Raw genomic sequence first — 19,289 nt, 5'->3', positions numbered from 1 at the left:
GCTACCGGGGTGAGGCTGCCCCTAACCCAAACCTGCCCTCCTGCGTGCACAGCTGCACGATGTGGCTCAAACATGGATATAAAATTCTGCTCATCGAAGCCCACCCCTCCTTAAAGAACTCCTGACTGGAACTTTGGACTGAAACTCCAACTGCTGAGATTAGATAAAAGGAAATCCATTATTCAGGAGAGAAGTAAACAAGTAAGCAAGGAAAGGAATGTGAGGCAGGGCCAGCAGGTGTGCTCAAAATCGTCTCTGGGTTCCTTCTGTGGGCCAGGCCGGACCCCCAGACCCATCTGGGGGACATTCCAGGGGACATTTACCCAGTCCAGGGGACATTCACCCAATCCTGGGACATTCACCCAATCCAGGGGACATTCACCCAATCTGGGGACATTCACCCAATTCTGGGGGACATTCACCCAATCCTGGGGACATTCATCCAATCCCTGGGGAACATTCACCCAATTCTGGGGGACATTCACCCAATTCTGGGGGACATTCACCCAATCCCAGATCACATTCACCACCACGACCAGGGACACCCACACTGCCCGTCCCCCCTCAGGTACTGACCACAGAGCCCCCAGGGACACCCGGGGACACCCAGGGACACCCGGGGACACCGGGGACACCCACACTGCCCCTCCCGCACCGTGTGGACGCTGTGGGGCCGCTCTGTGCCATTGCCCGGGGCTCTCAGCCCCAGCTCCTCCCCGGCCCCACCCGTGCCAAAAAAAAAGCGGCGAAAAGCGTCCCGACGGTGCCCTGCCCCCTCCAGGAGCAGCCTCTCCGTGCCCCCATCCTCGTCCCCCGTGTCCCCCCTGCTCATCCCGTGTCCCCATCCTCGTCCCCCGTGTCCCCCCTGCTCATTCCCTCTCCCCATCCTCGTCCCCCGTGTCCCCCCTGCCCATCCCGTGCCCCCATCCTCGTCCCCCGTGTCCCCCCTGCCCATCCCGTGTCCCCGGCCCCTCTCCCCCTTTTCCTCACGCTCTCTGCTCTGTGCCCGCCGTGCCCCGGGCTCTGGGCCCGCCCGGGGAAGGTTCTCGGCGGCTCCCTCGGTCCTGGATGTGCCCAGGCGGTGCCGAGGACGGGGGAGGAGGGCTCGGGGGTCTCTGCCCTGGGGGGAAGGGGGGTCCAGCTGCTCTGTCCTGCTCTGGGGGTGGCAGAGAGAAGCTCCCCCAGCTCTCAGGGCTGTTGGCTCTGTCCCAGCGGCTGCCCACGCCCCCGCGGGCTCCCTGTGCCGTGCACATGCAAAACACCTGCGGGGCTGGCGGCACCTCCCTGCGGCTCTGGGGCCCCGCAGCCCTTTCCGGGCACGGAGAGACGTGCCAGGCTGGATGGCACCGGCTGCGCTGCCCTCGGAACCGGCAGGGCCCAGCCCAGCCCTGACTGAGCCACCGGAGTGGCCGCGGTGTCTGCAGAGCCCCAGGCGAGTCCCTGCGTGTCCCAGAGCCGGGGACACCGGCCCGGAGTGGTTCCGACGCCAGCCCAGAGAGATTCCAACACCCGAACAGCCCCAGGCAGGTCCCTGCGTGTCCCAGAGCCGGGAACACCGGCCCGGAGTGGTTCCAACACCTGGACAGCCCCAGGCAGGTCCCCACACGTTCCCAAAACCGAACGGCACCGGAGCGCAGATGGAATTTGGGCATCGCCGCCCATCCCTGTGGAATTTGGAAGCCTGGGCGGCGGGGGAATCAATCACAGGGTGGGGGTGTCCCCCCCGCCCCCCCCCGCTCCGCTCCCTTTCGTCAGGAGGCGTCAGCCCCATCGGAAACTTTGAGTAATCGCCTTTTCCGAGGAAGGCAGGCAGGTTCCTGGCAGAGGTGTTGGCACCTGCCGCCCTCCCCGGGGCCACGCTCTCTGCCCCACGCTGGCAGCGCGCCCTGGTAGCCACAACCGCGGATCCGCGGCTTCCGCTGCGGCTGTGCCAGGGGAGGGGCTGGCACCGGCACCGGTACCGGTACCGGCACTGGTATCGGCACTGGTACAGGTACTGGCACTGGTACCGGCACTGGGACTGGCACCGGCACCGGCGTGAGCCACCCGAGCACCCACGGGAGCCCCCGGGCACTCACGGGAGCCCCTCCAGGGCCCTTCCTCGCCCACCCGCCGCTGGTCACGTCCCGCGGGACAATCCTCACGTCTGCACCCGCAGGGAGGGACCGGGACCGGGACCGGGACACGGGGCAGGTTTTACCGGGACAGGGGGCGGGGGAGATGTTTGGGAATTGTTTGGGAATTGTTTGGGAATTGTTTGGGAATTGTTTGGGAATTGTTTGTGAGGTGTTTGGGAATTGTTTGGGAGGTGTTTGGGAGGTGTTTGGGAATTGTTTGGGAGTTTTTGGTGCGGCAGGGAGAGGCGGGGGCTGGGGCTGGGGGTGGCAGCTTGGCGGGGCCGGGGACAATGTCAGGGTGGGGTCCCGTGGGACAGGCTGGGGCAGGGAGAGCAGCTGCGAATTTTTCTGGGGCAGTGATGGGGACACGGAAGGGGATGGGGAGCGCTTTGGGGGGGCGCTGCCATGAGCGGGCTGGGGGCAGCTCAGCCCCCTCCCCAGGCAGTGCCGGGGCCCCGTCCGGTGTCCAAAGGGACACAGGGACACCCCCGGGGTCCTGCCCGGTGTCCGAGGGGACACAGGGACACCCCCGGGGTCCTGCCCGGTGTCCTCAGGGACACCCCCAGGGTCCTGCCCGGTGCCCGAGGGGACACAGGGACACCCCCGGGGTCCTGCCCGGTGTCCAAAGGGACACAGGGACACCCCCGGGGTCCTGCCCGGTGTCCTCACGGACACCCCCCGCACCCTGACCCACCTCACCGCGCACTGTGAGGGCGCTGCCGGTCCCGTCCCACTGCCCGCCCCTTCCCCATCGCCCACCGAGCCCTCCCGTGCCACCGGAGCCTCGAGGCATCCCGGGCTCTCCCGGGAGCGATCCATCCCCTCCCGTCCCTCTCCGGGGCCGTGCCGGGCTCAGGCACCGCCATCCCCGCCGTGCCGTGCCCCAGGAGGTGCCCAGGGTGCCAGGGCCCCGTGCCGCATTCCTCCCATTCCGGGGATGGCGAGGGCGCCGCTGTGCCCGCAGCCCGGCCCGCAGTGCCCAGCCGGGCTCCTGCCCGCCCCAGGGCTCCTACCTGGGCACGGAAATCGCACCTCGGGCTCACCTGGCGGTGCCCGCAGCTCCACGGCTCTGCCGCTGCTTCCTGCCCGGGACCGGAGCGCGTTTAAACCCCGGCCCTTCCCCGCCCCTGGGGATGACACAGCGGCCCAGCCCAGCAGAAACTCGCGGGCCAACCCTCGCCAAGGCTCCCTCTGGGACCTGCGGACCCTCCTTGCAGGGGGGCCACTGCTCCCAAATTAGCTGTGGTGCAGGAGGGACCTAAACCTACACCTAACCCTAAGCCTGACCCTGGCCCTGACCCTAATCCCAACCCTGACCCTGACCCTAACCCTAAACCCAACCCTAACCCTAAACTCGACTCTAACCCTGTCCCGCTGGGCTGTGCCCCCCATAGAGGTGAGAGCCAAGAGCAGGGGCCTTCCTCCTCAGGGTCCTTCATCCCCACAGCTCCTCATCCTCCTCTCCGTCACCCCAAGCCCTCCCCAGTGCCAGCAGTGCCCCTGTGCCCCAATGCAATGCCCAGACCCCGGGCTGCGGGTGCAGGGCTGCCAGAACCCCAGTTTGGGCCGAACCCTGGCACCACAGCAGCTGGGGCACAGGGGGGGGGGGCCCTTCCCTGCTCCCCCCAGCCTTGCCCACGCCCCTGGATGTGCACGGAGCCTGAATTGCCCAAAACATGCCCAAACCATCCTGTTGCTGCTTGAGTCACCCAAACACCCCTGCCCTGCCTCCGTCAGCAGCTCCACACCCTCTCCCCAGCCCCACAACGCGCTCCCGCTCCCCCCGAGCCCCCCCAGCCCTCTCCCGGGGGCTTGGTGGGCGCTGTGCGAGCAGCGGGCACCGAGCGGGGCAGGGGGTGCTGCCACAGCCCCCTCTGCTCCCAGGAGCGGGGCGAGGTGCGGGGCGAGGATGCGGGGCCGGGGCGAGCTGTTGATGCGCGTGGGAGTGTGTTGTCTGGAGAGGCGCCCGTCTCCAGGCAGGCTGGGCGAGCCCGGCTCGGCACGGGCCAGTGGGCACCGAGCCCTGGCAGGGCTGCTGCACCCCCCCAGGTGCCTTCCTGTCGGAACACCTGGGCAGTGCCAGGCTGGTGGTCCAGGGGGGCAGAGGAACCTGGGCAGGGTCACCTGGAGCACCCAGAGGTGCAGAGGCGCTGGCTGCAACAACGCCCTGGGCTCGCGGGGCGATGTCTGAGCAGGGCCAGCACCTGCGGGGCCACTGAGAGGGGCGGGGGTGGCCACCGTGCCCATCTCTGCTCCTGTGGCCCGTGCGGAGGCAGCTGTGGCCCGGAGACTGGCACGGGTTTCTGGTGGCTGCCCACGGGAGGTGCTGAGAGCCCGAACCCACGGGCAAGCTGGGATGGGGGTTCGGTGGCCCCACCGAGGGCTCGGTGCCAGCAGGGTGGCACAGCAGAGTCCCTGCAGCTCCCCCGTGAGCCACACTGGAAATTCAGAGAGCCCCGGGGCTGCAGTGGCACCAGGCACGGGCACGGTGGCCACTGCAGTGATGGGCACGGTGGCCACTGCAGTGATGGGCACGGTGGCCACTGACTGGGCAGATGGGCACGGCCGACGGGGGCTCACCAGGGACTGGCAGGACAGTGAGGGGATCCCAGCACAGTTGTGCACACAGGACCCAGTGCCCTGTGCTGGGCCATACTGGGCCGTACTGGGCCGTACTGGGCTGTGCTGAGCCATACTGGAGCCCAGGTTAGCCCAGGTGAGTCCAGGGAGCCCAGGTGAGCCCAGACGTGCCCAGGGGAGCCCAGGGGCACTGGGATGTGGCCACTCGTGTCGGAGGGATTGTCCCACAGCAGAAAGCCCCCGTGGCTGGGCTGGTGGCCAGCCAGGCTGGGTGCCAGGGCTGCCCTGGCAGAGTTGCCGTGCCCGGCCGTGGGGAGGGCGCTGGGTCCGGGCAGGAGCTGCAGGAGCTGGGGCTGAGCTGGCAGAGCCATCAGGGGGTCCGGTAGCCACCCAGCACCAACCGCTGGCCCAGCTCCCACAGGCGGGGACATCCCCCCAGTGCCACCAGCGCAGCCCCTGCGCTCGCCCCAGTGTCCGTCTGTCCCAGCTGCTGTCGGTCCGGGGGGCACGGACAGCCCCGGGGGGGGGGGCACGGACAGCCCCGGGGGGGCACGGACAGCCCCGGGGGGCACGGACAGCCCCGGGGGGGCACAGGCCCCGGCTCTGGGGACAGCGGGCCGGGCTGGGCTAGGCCGGCCTGGCTGTGAGTAGCCACACGCCCATCCCTGCTGGGCAAGGGCCGGGGATGGGGCAGACGCTGAGCTCAGCACGGGGAGGAGCTGGTGGGACTCTGCTGCCTCGCACGGGTGAGCACACAGGTGAGCACAGGTGTTCACACACAGGTGAGCTCAGGTTCTCACACACAGGTGAGCACAGGTGTTCACACACAGGTGAGCTCAGGTTCTCACACACAGGTGAGCTCAGGTGTTCACACACAGGTGAGCTCAGGTTCTCACACACAGGTGAGCTCAGATGAGCACAGGTGAGATTGGGTTCTCACACGCAGGTGAGCTCAGGTGTTCACACACAGGTGATCTCAGGTGTTCACACACAGGTGATCTCAGGTGTTCACACACAGGTGAGCACAGGTGAGCTCAGATGAGCACAGGTGAGATTGGGTTCTCACACGCAGGTGAGCTCAGGTGCTCACGCACATTCCCTGTGCAAACGGCTCTACACTCACACACAGGTAAGCTCAGGTGAGCTCAGATTCTCACACACAGGTGAGCTCAGGTCCTCGTGCACAGGTGAGCTCAGATGTTCACACACAGGTGAGCTCAGGTGCTCAAGCCCCTTGCAAGTGGCCCCACGGTTACACACAGGCTGATGCTCCCACCTGGGGCTCATGGTCTCACCTGGTGCTCTGGTCCCACCAGCCCCACTCCCCACTGCCGCCCCCCCTCACCTGCTGCCCCCCTCACCTGCTGCCCCCCTCACCTGCTGCCCTGCCATCCCTCAAACTCCAACCCCGCAGAACCCCGGGGGCTCTCCCAGGGCATCCCCGCTGCCCACCTGGGCACGGTGCAGTTCACCTGTGCCCATCCCAGTGCCCTCCGTGGGTGTGTCTGTCCCTTGTCCCCCCGCCATCCCCGCTGCCCCCCGGGCTCGTGCCACACCAAAGCCACAAAACATTCCGGCGCGGCCCAGCCCGCTGCCCGCGCTTCCCAAGGCAGCGCCGTCGCCCGGGGCTCAGATGTGGCTGGCACAGGCCGTGGGGCCGCCGCTGGTGCCAGGCACGTTGCCCCAGCTGGGAGTGGTGGGTGAGATTTCCACGGGCGCAGGAATGCGATCGTACCGGCGGCTCCAGCCCGAGCCAGATGTGCCACCGAGAGCCAGGCCCTGCTCCTGGCGAGGGCTCCTGAGCTGGGCCAGGACATTCCCGGTGCCAGGGATGTGCCCAGCGCAGGGCACAGCTCCAGTCCTGCAGCTTTTGGCTTGTTCGGAGAAGAAATGAGTGCAGAGAGGGTTTAGGGTGAAACTGCAAAAGCAGGACTGGAAGCCACGAGGAGGTGGCCAGGTGGCCAAAGGGACCAGGACTGGGAGGGGACAGCAGGCAGTGCTGAGGGGGTCAAAGGGAACGGCCCCAGCCCCGGTGTGTGGGGTCTGGGACTGCCCCAAGAGGTGCCAGGCCAGGGTCGTGGTGCTGCAGTGCCCGGGGACAGTCCCCGTGCTCCAGGTGTCCCCAGCTCCGGGTTGTGGGGACACAACCAGTGCCACCCTGGCAGGCAGCTGGGCCCGTCCCATGGGCCAGGGCACGCAGGTGATGGATGCCCAGCTGCCAGGACCGAGCTGGCTGGCACCACATGGACGTTCCTGGTGCCCTCAGGGCTGTGGGGTGCCCAAAAATCAGCCGAGCACCCAGGGATGGGGATGTGCCCTCTGCTCTGTGCCCACCCAGCACAGGAATGTGCCCCCTCCCTCTCCCTGTGCCCACCCAGGACAGGGATGTGCCCTCTGCTCTGTGCCCATCCTGGACAGGGATGTGCCCCCTCCCTGTGCCCACCCAGGACAGGGATGTGCCCTCTGCTCTGTGCCCACCCAGGACAGGGATGTGCCCCCTCCCTCTCCCTGTGCCCACCCAGGACAGGGATGTGCCCTCTGCTCTGTGCCCACCCAGGACAGGGATGTGCCCCCTCCCTCTCCCTGTGCCCACCCAGGACAGGGATGTGCCCTCTCCCTGTGCCCTGTGCCCACCCAGGACAGGGATGTGCCCTCTGCTCTGTGCCCACCCAGCACAGGGATGTGCCCTCTGCCCCGTGCCCATCCAGGACAGGGATGTGCCCCCTCCCTCTGCTCTGTGCCACCCAGGACAGGGATGTGCCCTCTGCTCTGTGCCACCCAGGACAGGGATGTGCCCTCTGCTCTGTGCCCACCCAGGACAGGGATGTGCCCCCTCCCTGTGCCCACCCAGGACAGGGATGTGCCCTCTGCTCTGTGCCCACCCAGGACAGGGATGTGCCCCCTCCCTCTCCCCGTGCCCACCCAGGACAGGGATGTGCCCTCTGCTCTGTGCCCACCCAGGACAGGGATGTGCCCCCTCCCTGTGCCCACCCAGGACAGGAATGTGCCCCCTCCCTGTGCCCTGTGCCCACCCAGGACAGGGATGTGCCCCCTCCCTGTGCCCTGTGCCCACCCAGGACAGGGATGTGCCCCCTCCCTCTCCCTGTGCCCACCCAGGACAGGGATGTGCCCCCTCCCTGTGCCCTGTGCCCACCCAGGACAGGGATGTGCCCCCTCCCTGTGCCCACCCAGGACAGGGATGTGCCCCCTCCCTCTCCGTCCCTTCCTGCCCACCCAGGGACGGGCTCTGGCCTCTCCCGCGGTGGGCACTGGCGCCGGGCCCGGCAGGAATGCCAGCAATGCCTTTTTGGGAAGGGAGGGGACGCGGCGCCGTGCCCTGGCAGCGCTGCAGCGCCCGGGGCTCGCCAGGCTCCGGCGCCGGGCGGCTCTGCCGGTGGCAGCGGCTGGGACACACCCGGCCGTGCCCACACACCTGTGCCACCGAGCTGCAGGTGGGCACCTGCCCAGGGGATGTGACAGCACCTGAGCTGACAGTGCACTGAGGGCATGGACAGAGCGACGGACCGACGGACTGACCCCCCGTGTCCTGAGCAGACTGACAGACTGACAGACACACGGACTGACACCCCGTGCCGTGAGCACAGACTGACAGACTGACGGACTGCAGCTCCTTGCACTGAGCACACTGACAGACAGACAGACAGACAGACTGACTGACAGACGGACAGACAGACGGACAGACAGACTGACACACTGCAGCTCTGTACCCTGAGCACACTGACAGACAGACAGACCGCAGCCTCCTGCCCCGAGCAGACAGACAGACTGTCAGACAGACAGACTGACAGACAGACAGACTGACTGACAGACAGACAGACTGACAGACACACGGACTGCAGCTCCTTGTCCTGAGCACACTGACAGACAGACTGACAGACAGACTGACTGACAGACTGACACACTGCAGCTCCTTGTCCTGAGCACACTGATAGACTCACACCCCTTGTCCCGAGCAGACTGACTGACAGACAGACGGACAGACAGACTGACACACTGCATCCCCATGCCCTGAGCACACTGACAGACAGACAGACCGACGGACAGACGGACCAGGCGCTCATAGGAAAAGGAACCTCACTACAGTTTATTGTGGCGGCGGGGCCCGGCCGGGGTTACATTCAGCGTTACTGCTGTCCCGTCAGCGGGGTGGCACGGTGACACTGCACGGTGACACGGTGACACGGCACGGTGACACGGTGACACGGCACGGTGACACGGCACGGTGACACGGTGACACTGTGACACGGCACGGTGACACGGTGACACGGTGACACGGCGACACTGTGACACGGTGACACGGCACGGTGACACAGCGACACTGTGACATGGTGACACGGCACGGTGACACGGTGACACTGCACGGTGACACGGTGACACTGTGACATGGCACGGTGACACTGCACGGTGACACTGTGACACTGTGACACGGTGACACGGCACGGTGACACGGTGACACGGTGACACGGTGACACGGTGACACGGTGGCACGGTGGCACCAGCATGTGTCAGCCGGGCGGGGGTCCCGCTGCCCGCCGGTGCCACCGGCAGGACGAGGGGGCAGCCCCAGGGACCCCCGCCCGCCCCAGGGGGGCGATCAGAGCCGGGGGGGGCCCGTGCCAGAGGGGGCAGCCCCAGGGACCCCCGCCCGTGCCAGGGGGGCGATCAGAGCCGGGGGGGGCCCGTGCCCACACAGCGAAGGCCGAGGGGGGAGGGTTAGCACCAGAAATGGGGGTCCCGGTGCCCGGTACCGAGCCCAGCCCCCCCCCCCAGCGGGATGGGGACCCCCGGGGGGCACCGCGGGCACCCCGAGCCGAGGACACGGGACCGGGGGTGGGGGGAGGCCGGGTGGGGGTCCCGCAGCCCCGGGAACTCGGAGCGGGGGCACAGCGGGGATGGAGCCGCGGGGAGAGAGAGCCGGGAGGGGTTCGGACATCCTCTGGAACGGGGTCAGACGGACAGACAGACAGACAGCGACCAGACAGACAGACAGCGACCAGACAGAGAGACAGACAGCGACCAGACAGAGAGACAGACAGACAGCGACCAGACAGACAGACAGCGACCAGACAGACAAACAGACAGACAGTGACCAGACAGACAGACAGCAATCAGACAGACGGACAGACAGCTCAGCCCCGGGGTCAGGGCTCAGCAACAGACGGACAGACAGACAGCGACCAGACAAACAGACAGCTCAGCCCTGGGATCAGACACACGGACAGACAAATAACTCAGAGATCAGACACAAGGACAAACAGACAGCTCAGCCCTAGGATTAGACAGACAGACGGACAGCTCAGAGATCAGACACACGGACACACAGACAGCTCAGCCCCCCCGGGGGGCGCAGCGCCGGGCCCGAGACCCGTGGGGGGCGCGGCCGCGGCTTCGCCGCCCTCCAGCGCCGAGGAGGAGGAGGAAGATGAGGAGGAGGAGGAGGAGGAGGAAGGTCCTGAGTGGGGCCGGCCGAGGGCTCGGGGCGGCTCGGGCTCAGCGGCAGGGGCTGCAGCGCTCCGGGGGGGACTCTTGGGGCGGCTCTGCGGGGGCACGGAGGGGCTGGAGGGGGGATTCTCCTGCCCCCCTGGCACGGGGGCACAGCCCCGCTGCCCCACGGCACCCACCGAGCCCATCCCTGTGCCCCCCACGGCACCCACCGAGCCCATCCCTGTGCCCCCTGTGCCCCCTGTGCCCCACGGCACCCACCGAACCCATCCCTGTGCCCCCTGTGCCCCACGGCACCCACCGAGCCCATCCCTGTGCCCCCCACGGCACCCACCGAACCCATCCCTGTGCCCCCCTGTGCCCCATGGCACCCACCGAGCCCATCCCTGTGCCCCCCTGTGCCCCCCCAGGTGCCCCCCATGTCTCACCTGTCTCACCTGGCACTCCTGGCTCACCTGGCTCACCTGGCGCTGCCCCTGCCAGGTTCTCCTCGGCCGAACCGAACTCGGCTCCGTCCGAGACCCGAGAGGGGGGACAGCGATCCCCGGAGCGGGTCCTGCGGAGCACGGCCTGGGGGGGGCCGGGGAGGGGTCAGGGGTCAGCCAGGGGTCAGCGAGGGGTCAGTGGGGTCAGTGCCTGTCCCAGGCCGGTTTAAGGGGTCAGTTTAGGGTCAGTGGGGTCAGTGAGGGTTCAGTGGGGTCACTTTAGGGCCAGTGGGGTCACTTTAGGGTCAGTGGGGTCAGTATGGGGTCAGTGGGGTCAGTGATGGCCATTATGGTGTCAGTTTAGGGTCACTGGGGTCAGTATGGGGTCAGTGGGGTCAGTTTAGGCTCAGTGGGGTCAGTTTAGGGTCAGTTTAGGGTCAGTGATGGCCATTATGGTGTCAGTTTAGGGTCAGTGGGGTCAGTATGGGGTCACTGGGGTCAGTTTAGAGTCAGTGGGGTCAGTTCAGGGTCAGTGGGGTCAGTTTAGGGTCAGTGCCCGTCCCAGCTGGGTTTGGGGGGTCAGTTTAGGGTCAGTGATGGCCATTATGGTGTCAGTTTAGGGTCAGTGGGGTCAGTATGGGGTCACTGGGGTCAGTTTAGAGTCAGTGGGGTCAGTTTAGGGTCAGTGCCCGTCCCAGCTGGGTTTGGGGGGTCAGTTTAGGGTCAGTGATGGCCATTATGGGGTCAGTTTAGGCTCAGTGGGGTCAGTTTAGGCTCAGTGCCCCTCCCAGGCCGTTTTTGGGGTCCCGGTTTCGGGGGGCTCTGTACCTTCCTGGCCAGGGGGCTGCTGGGGGCCGAGGCGCTGCTGGACAGGCTCAGGCTGGAGCTGGAGCGGCTCGGGGACACAACCCTGGGGGAGGGGCCCGGCTGGGGCCCGGCACACCTGGCGGCGGCTCCGATGACGTCAGAGGACAGGTACTTCTCGTTGATCTTCAGGTTGGTCCTGCCCTTCACTGGGGACAAAGAACGGGGCCAGTGAGGGGGTCCCATGGCCACCACTGACCCCCACGGCCCCGGGACACCCCAGGACCCCCCCAGAACCCCCCCAGGACCCCCCAGGATCCCCCAGGACCCCCCACCCACCTCTGCACGGGTCGTTCTTCACCAGGAACTCGTCCAGGGCGATCCAGCCCCCACCCACCCGCACCATGAGGGAGCTGCGCAGGATCCGAACCATCCGCAGCTGCTGGGACTCCCCGAACTGCAGAGGGGGACAGTGGGGACATTGGGGTGAGGGGGGACATTGGGGTGAGAGGGGACATTGGGGACATTGGGGTAAGGGGGGGCATGGGGGACATTGGGGTGAGGGGGGACATTGGGGTGAGAGGGGACATTGGGGTGAGGGGGGGACATTGGGGTGAGGGGGGACATTGGGGTGAGGGGGGACAGTGGGGACATTGGGGTGAGGGGGGGACATTGGGGTGGGGGGGACATTGGGGGACATTGGGGGACATTTGGGGACATTTGGGGTGAGGGGGGGACAGTGGGGACATTTGGGGACATTGGTGACATTGGGGGACATTGGGGACATTGGGGTGAGAGGGGACATTGGGGTGAGGGGGGGACATTGGGGTGAGGGGGGACATTGGGGACATTGGGGTGAGGGGGGATAAGATACGTGGAAAATCCTCTATAATCGTGAGAAATGGGAATTACAAAGTGGGTTTGCATTTTTTATAAAGTGGGTTTGCATTTTTTTTGAAGTGGGTTTGCATTTTTTTTAAAGTGGGTTTGCATTTATTTAGTGCTGAGGTGCACGGGGATCATTTTTTTTAAACTTTTGCTCGATTTATTTTTCTGAAATTTAGGATTACACAACACCCTTAACACACATTTTACTTCCAGCTTCCTCTAGTTTTGCCTACTTTTGTTTTGTATGAAAACGAACTAAAAGCCCTTTTGTGCCTGTGTCTTTTTAATTTGGGGGTCTCTGACGAAGGTTTTTAAACTTTTCCTTGCACTTGAACTTTTTAACTTTGTTTTTGGAGCGTGCCTTTCAGCTTTTTGGGAGCATCCCAGACTTTGAGATTAGTTTTTGCTGGTTTAGGGTTTTGGATTTATTTATTACTTATTATTTATTTTATTTTATTTATTACTGGTAGCCTCATACTTTGCAAGTCTTGGCTTTATTTATTACAAAGCAGTTTATTTTTGGTTTTTTTTCCTTTGGTTGTTTTTTGTTGTTTTTTTTTTATTTATTTTGTAAGCTTAGTAAATTTTTTATTGTCTTGGTTTTCAGACCCTGGGAGACATTTGTTAACTTGGGGTGAACCCAACGCTTCTTCCCACAATCCTTAGCGTGGTTATGTTAATTAGTTCAAGTTCTGCTCCCCTATTGGTTACTCGTTCTCCATATATGGTCATAGTTCTAGAAAGTTCTGCCCCCGAGGGTGTAAATTGTATCAATTGTGTAAATTAAATTGTACAAATTGCATCAAAATGGTATAAAAATTGTATCAACTGTACAAATTGTACCAATTGCATAACTTGTATAAATTAAATTGCATAAATTGTATGAATTGTATAAATTGCATAACTTGTATAAATGGTATGAATTGTACAAAAATTGTACAAATTGTACAAATTGTATAAATTGTATGAATTGTATAAATTGTATAAAAATGGTATAAATTGTACAAAAATTGTACAAATTGTACAAATTGTATAAATTGTATAAATTGTATAAATATTGTACAAATTGTACTAATTGTATAAATTGTATAAATTGTATTAAAATGGTATAAATTGTATAAAAATTGTATAAACTGTACAAATTGTACAAATTGCATAAATTGTATAAATTGTATAAATTGTCACACCCCCTCGTTTCAGAGTTTGTCCCCACACAGCTCTCGGTTTCTGGGCATCGTCCCTGGTTTATTTTCCATTAAATTCTTTTGGTTTTGGCCAACTCTGTCGTTCCTGCTCCTTTATTTTCACCCCTCAAACCTTCCATGCTCCGATCCCAAGAGTTTGGTTGTGGCCACCCTCACCCCCCTCCCCACCCTGGCTCGGCAGGAAATTAGGGAATTTGGGAAATTGAGAATTAAAAAAAAAATCGAGAAACGCTTTGGCTAAAAGGGGGGCACTGACAAAACTCAGTGTTTGCAATAACGAGGTGGGATCAAGGACAAAAACACTCCAGGACCAGGGGGTCCCCAGACCCCCGAGCCAGGAAAACCGGGATCAAAATCCAGAAAACGACCAAAGGACTAAAACCAGAGCGTGGGCAAGGAGGCAAAGGTGGAAAGTTCAAAGCCATCCCAAAAACCCACCCGAGCGACCCAAAAGGACCAGTGTGCAGCCACAAAGAGGAGTGGAATAATTTATAATAATTAGGAATAATTCAATATAAAACGGGGATGGATCATGAATATCTATGGGGGGAATCGTGCAGTCCCAGTTAATAGAGAATAAAAGGTTTCCGTGTTTTTTTGGGGGAGGGATCCCCCACTCACCTCAGCTCTGAACAAACCCAAGCCTACCCTGAACTGAGTTTTTGGGTTACTGAGAATTTTCCCACATTTTTCCCCACGTTTCGCCGTGCCCGGGCGGCGCTGCTGTGGACACACACATTTATAGAGCTGGGGAATCACAGCGTGGAAATTCTGGATTTCTCCTGACCCTCAGCTCCATTCCCAGGCTGACAAGCTGACTGCAGCTTCAGTTAGGGAGGAAATCTCCCAGGGTGACAATATGGTAAAAAACAGAATAAAATTCATCACCAACATTAACCCCTGGTGTCTTTCCCGTGGGACACATCCTGAGGTGCTGTCCCAAATTTTTTCCCAATTGTCCAATGAAATAATGTCCTGTCCTAGCTCCAAATAACATGTTTTAAACACAGAATAACATGCTTTAAACACGGAATAACATGCTTTAAACACGGAATGTCTGTGCAATAAATTGGCTTTTTTCCCCTCTTTTTTGCTGTCCTTTCTCTCTCTTTGCAGCACAGACACACGCAGTCACAGAGCTGGGGAATCACAGCTCGGAAATTCTGGATTTCTCCTGACTCCCAGCTCCATTCCCAGGCTGACAAGCTGACTGCAGCTTCAGTTAGGGAGGAAATCTCCCAGAATTATAATATAGTAAAAAACAGAGTGGAATTCATCAGAAATAATAAAGATTAACACCTGGTGTCTTGCCCGTGGGATACATCCTGAGGTGCTGTCCCAGATTTTTTTCCCAATTGTCCAATGAAATAATGTCCTGTCCTAGCTCCAAATAACTTGTTTTAAACACGGAATAACATGTTTTAAACACAGAATAACATGCTTTAAACACGGAATAACATGCTTTAAACACGGAATGTCTGCACAATAAATTGGCTTTTTCCCTCTTTTTTTCTGTCCTTTCTCTCTCTTTGCAGCACAGTGACCACAGACACAGAGCTGGGGAATCACAGCTCGGAAATTCTGGATTTTTCCTGGCTCTCAGCTCCATTCCCAGGCTGACAAGCTGACTGCAGCTTCAGTTAGGGAGGAAATCTCCCAGGGTGACAATATGGTAAAAAACAGAATAAAATTCATCACCAACATTAACCCCTGGTGTCTTTCCCGTGGGACACATCCTGAGGTGCCATCCCAAATTTTTTCCCAATTGTCCCATGAGCTCCTGTCCTCTCCTGGCTGCACTAACACACTTTAAATCCGGGCTGTCAGTACAATAAATTGTTTTTTTTCCCCTAAAAATCCCCGTGTGTGTCGCTGTCCCGTCTCTTTCCTCCCGGCTCCTCCACTCACCCGGTACCTGTTGGCGCTGATCTGCTCCACCTGGAAGCGCTTGGCGCAGTTGCACTGGGCCACCTGCCTGTTCACCTGCGGGGCCACGCCCAGCTCAGCGCCAGGTGAGAGCCCCGCCCCTGCAAGCCCCGCCCCCCGGCGCAGCCCCCACCTCGTCCTGGATGCGGTCGGCGTCGGCCGAGCGGCGCAGGGGGTCCCGGTTGGGGTGCAGGGCGCTCACGAACTCGTAGTAGTCGATGAAGCCGTCGCCGTTCGTGTCGAAGATGGCGGCCACGGCGTTCATCTCCAGGACGTTGGTGGGGAACTCTGTGGGGAGGGGGCACGGGGACCCTCAGCCCCCCAGCGCCGGGTGGAATCCGGGCTTCCAGGGGGGAGTTTTGGGAGATGCAGGTGGAGTTTTGGGGTGAATTTGGGTTTGAGGGAATCCAAGCTGGATTTTAGGGGGATCCAGGCAGAGTTTGGGGAGTCTCAGGTGAGGGTTTGGGGGATGCAAGGTGGGGTTTTGGGTGGAATGTGGGGAATTTTGGGGGTCCCGGGTGAATCTTGGGGTGAACTTGTGACATTTTTGGGGTCCCGGGTGGATTTTGGGGTGAATTTGTGAGGTTTTCAGGCATCTGGGTGGGTTTTGAGGGAGATTTGAGGGATTTTGGGGGTCTCGGGTGGATTTTGGAGTGAATTTGTGAGGTTTTGGGGCATCTGGGTGGGTTTTGAGGGAGATTTGAGGGAGTTTGGGGGTCCCGGGTGGGGAACTCTGTGGGGAGGGGGGACGGGGACCCTCAGCCCCCCCAGCGCCGGGTGGAATCCGGGCTTCCAGGGGGGAGTTTTGGGAGATGCAGGTGGAGTTTTGGGGTGAATTTGGGTTTGAGGGAATCCAAGCTGGATTTTAGGGGGATCCAGGCAGAGTTTGGGGAGTCTCAGGTGAGGGTTTGGGGGATGCAAGGTGGGGTTTTGGGTGGAATGTGGGGAATTTTGGGGGTCCCGGGTGAATCTTGGGGTGAACTTGTGACATTTTTGGGGTCCCGGGTGGATTTTGGGGTGAATTTGTGAGGTTTTCAGGCATCTGGGTGGGTTTTGAGGGAGATTTGAGGGATTTTGGGGGTCTCGGGTGGATTTTGGAGTGAATTTGTGAGGTTTTGGGGCATCTGGGTGGGTTTTGAGGGAGATTTGAGGGAGTTTGGGGGTCCCGGGTGGGGAACTCTGTGGGGAGGGGGGACGGGGACCCTCAGCCCCCCCAGCGCCGGGTGGAATCCGGGCTTCCAGGGGGGAGTTTTGGGAGATGCAGGTGGAGTTTGGGGTGAATTTGGGTTTGAGGGAATCCAAGCTGGATTTTAGGGGGATCCAGGCAGAGTTTTGGGAGTCTCAGGTGAGGGTTTGGGGGATGCAAGGTGGGGTTTTGGGTGGAATGTGGGGAATTTTGGGGGTCCCGGGAGAATTCTGGGGGTGAACTTGTGACGTTTTGGGGGTCCCGGGTGGATTTTGGGGTGAATTTGTGAGGTTTTCGGGCATCTGGGTGGGTTTTGAGGGAGATTTGAGGGATTTTGGGGGTCTCGGGTGGATTTGGGGAGAATTTGTGAGGTTTTCGGGCATCTGAGTGGGTTTTGGGGGAGATTTGAGGGAGTTTGGGGGTCCCGGGTGGGGAACTCTGTGGGGAGGGGGCACGGGGACCCTCAGACCCCCAGCGCCGGGTGGAATCCGGGCTTCCAGGGGGGAGTTTGGGGTGAATTTGGGTTTGAGGGAATCCAAGCTGGATTTTAGGGGGAGTCAGGCAGAGTTTTGGGAGCCTCGGGTGAGGGTTTGGGGGATGCAAGGTGGGGTTTTGGGTGGAATGTGGGGAATTTTGGGGGTCCCGGGTGGATTTTGGGGTGAATTTGTGAGGTTTTCGGGCATCTGGGTGGGTTTTGGGGGCGATTTGAGGGATTTTGGGGGTCCTGGGTGAATTTTGTGCTGAACTTGTGACATTTTGGGGGTCCCGGGTGGATTTTGGGGTGAATTTGTGAGGTTTTCAGGTACCTGGGTGGGTTTTGAGGGAGATTTGAGGGATTTTGGGGGTTCCAGGTGGGGAACTCTGTGGGGAGGGGGGACGGGGACCCTCAGCCCCCCAGCGCCGGGTGGAATCCGGGCTTCCAGGGGGACTTTTGGGGTGAATTTGGGTTTGAGGGAATCCAAGCTGGATTTTAGGGGGAGTCAGGCAGAGTTTTGGGAGCCTCAGGTGAGGGTTTGGGGGATGCAAGGTGGGGTTTTGGGTGGAATGTGGGGAATTTTGGGGGTCCCGGGAGAATTCTGGGGGTGAACTTGTGACATTTTGGGGGTCCCGGGTGGATTTGGGGATGAATTTGTGAGGTTTTGGGGCATCTGGGTGGGTTTTGAGGGAGATTTGAGGGAGTTTGGGGGTCCTGGGTGAATTTTGTGCTGAACTTGTGACATTTTGGGGGTCCCGGGTGGATTTGGGGGTGAATTTGTGAGGTTTTGGGGCATCTGTGTGGGTTTTGAGGGCGATTTGAGGGATTTTGGGGGTCCCGGGTGGGGAACTCTGTGGGGAGGGGGCACGGGGACCCTCAGCCCCCCAGCTCCGGGTGGAATCCAGGCTTCCGGGGGGGAGTTTTAGGGTGAATTTGGGGGGTTTGACGGAATCCAAACTGGATTTTAGGAGCCTCAGGTGAGGGTTTGGGGGATGCAAGGTGGGGTTTTGTGGGGAATTTGGGGGGTGTCAAGTTAATTTTGGGGGTCCCGGGTGAATCTTGGGGTGAACTTGTGACGTTTTGGGGGTCCCGGGTGGATTTTGGGGTGAATTTGTGAGGTTTTCGGGCATCTGGGTGGGTTTTGAGGGAGATTTGAGGGATTTTGGGGGTCTCGGGTGGATTTTGGAGTGAATTTGTGAGGTTTTGGGGCATCTGGGTGGGTTTTGAGGGAGATTTGAGGGAGTTTGGGGGTCCCGGGTGGGGAACTCTGTGGGGAGGGGGACGGGGACCCTCAGACCCCCAGCGCCGGGTGGAATCCGGGCTTCCAGGGGGACTTTTGGGGTGAATTTGGGTTTGAGGGAATCCAAGCTGGATTTTAGGGGGAGTCAGGCAGAGTTTTGGGAGCCTCGGGTGAGGGTTTGGGGGATGCAAGGTGGGGTTTTGGGGGGAATGTGGGGAATTTTGGGGGTCCTAGGTGAATTTTGTGCTGAACTTGTGACATTTTTGTGGTCCCGGGTGGATTTGGGGGTGAATTTGTGAGGTTTTCGGGCATCTGGGTGGGTTTTGAGGGAGATTTGAGGGAGTTTGGGGGTCCCGGGTGGGGAACCCTGCGGGGGGGACAGGAGGGACCCTCAGTCCCCCCAGTTCCAGCCTCCCCAGTCCCTCCCAGCACGCACTGGAGGCCAGGACGCTGTCGATGAATTCCCGCTGGCTGATGCGCCCGTCCTGGTCGCGGTCGATGGCGCGGAAAACGTCGAGGACCCGGGATTTCATCTGGCTGATCCACTGCATGTAACGCTTCCTCCACACCCCGAAATCAAAGTGTGCGAACTCCTGCAGCTGCCAGGGGTGAACCCGAAGAAAATCCCGGTGAAAATGGGGGTGAACCCAAGAGAAAATCCCGGTGAAAATGGGGGTGAACCCAAAGAAAATCCCAGTGAAAACGGGGGTGAACCCATGAGAAAATCCTGGTGAAAATGGGGGTGAACCCATGAGAAAATCCCAGTGAAAATGGGGGTGAACCCATGAGAAAATCCCAGTGAAAACGGGGAAGAACCCAAAGAAAATCCCAGTGAAAATGGGGATGAACCCAAAGAAAATCCCGGTGAAAATGGGGGTGAACCCAAAGAAAATCCCAGTGAAAATGGGGGTGAACCCATGAGAAAATCCCAGTGAAAAATGGGGCAGGGACCCCCAGAACATCCCAGTGCCAATGAGGCA

General features: G+C 60.6%; 1 protein-coding gene across 4 annotated transcripts in view; it reads right to left on the bottom strand.

Moving 5' to 3' along the window:
- Positions 1-8,778: 8,778 nt before the first annotated feature.
- Positions 8,779-19,289, bottom strand: part of LOC106862917 (microtubule-actin cross-linking factor 1, isoforms 6/7) — a 43,839-nt gene continuing 33,328 nt past the window's right edge. For 2 of the 4 annotated variants that reach the window (XM_088180761.1, XM_088180737.1), the window contains 7 exons: positions 18,746-18,908; positions 15,542-15,696; positions 15,391-15,465; positions 11,729-11,846; positions 11,414-11,598; positions 10,589-10,730; positions 8,779-10,255 (listed from right to left, as the gene is read on the bottom strand). In XM_088180761.1, coding sequence (XP_088036887.1) covers positions 10,209-10,255; positions 10,589-10,730; positions 11,414-11,598; positions 11,729-11,846; positions 15,391-15,465; positions 15,542-15,696; positions 18,746-18,908 — 885 coding nt within the window. In that variant the 3' untranslated portion in view covers positions 8,779-10,208. The remainder of the gene's footprint in view (positions 10,256-10,588; positions 10,731-11,413; positions 11,599-11,728; positions 11,847-15,390; positions 15,466-15,541; positions 15,697-18,745; positions 18,909-19,289) is intronic. The other 2 variants (XM_088180752.1, XM_088180744.1) reach the window with 2 other exon arrangements.

Source organism: Sturnus vulgaris, chromosome 1 (genome assembly GCF_052056855.1).
Source record: "Sturnus vulgaris isolate bStuVul1 chromosome 1, bStuVul1.hap1, whole genome shotgun sequence".
NCBI classification, from domain to species: Eukaryota; Metazoa; Chordata; class Aves; order Passeriformes; family Sturnidae; genus Sturnus; species Sturnus vulgaris.
The sequence above is the reverse complement of the archived record's forward strand: the minus strand, read 5'-3'. Positions and strand labels throughout refer to the sequence as shown.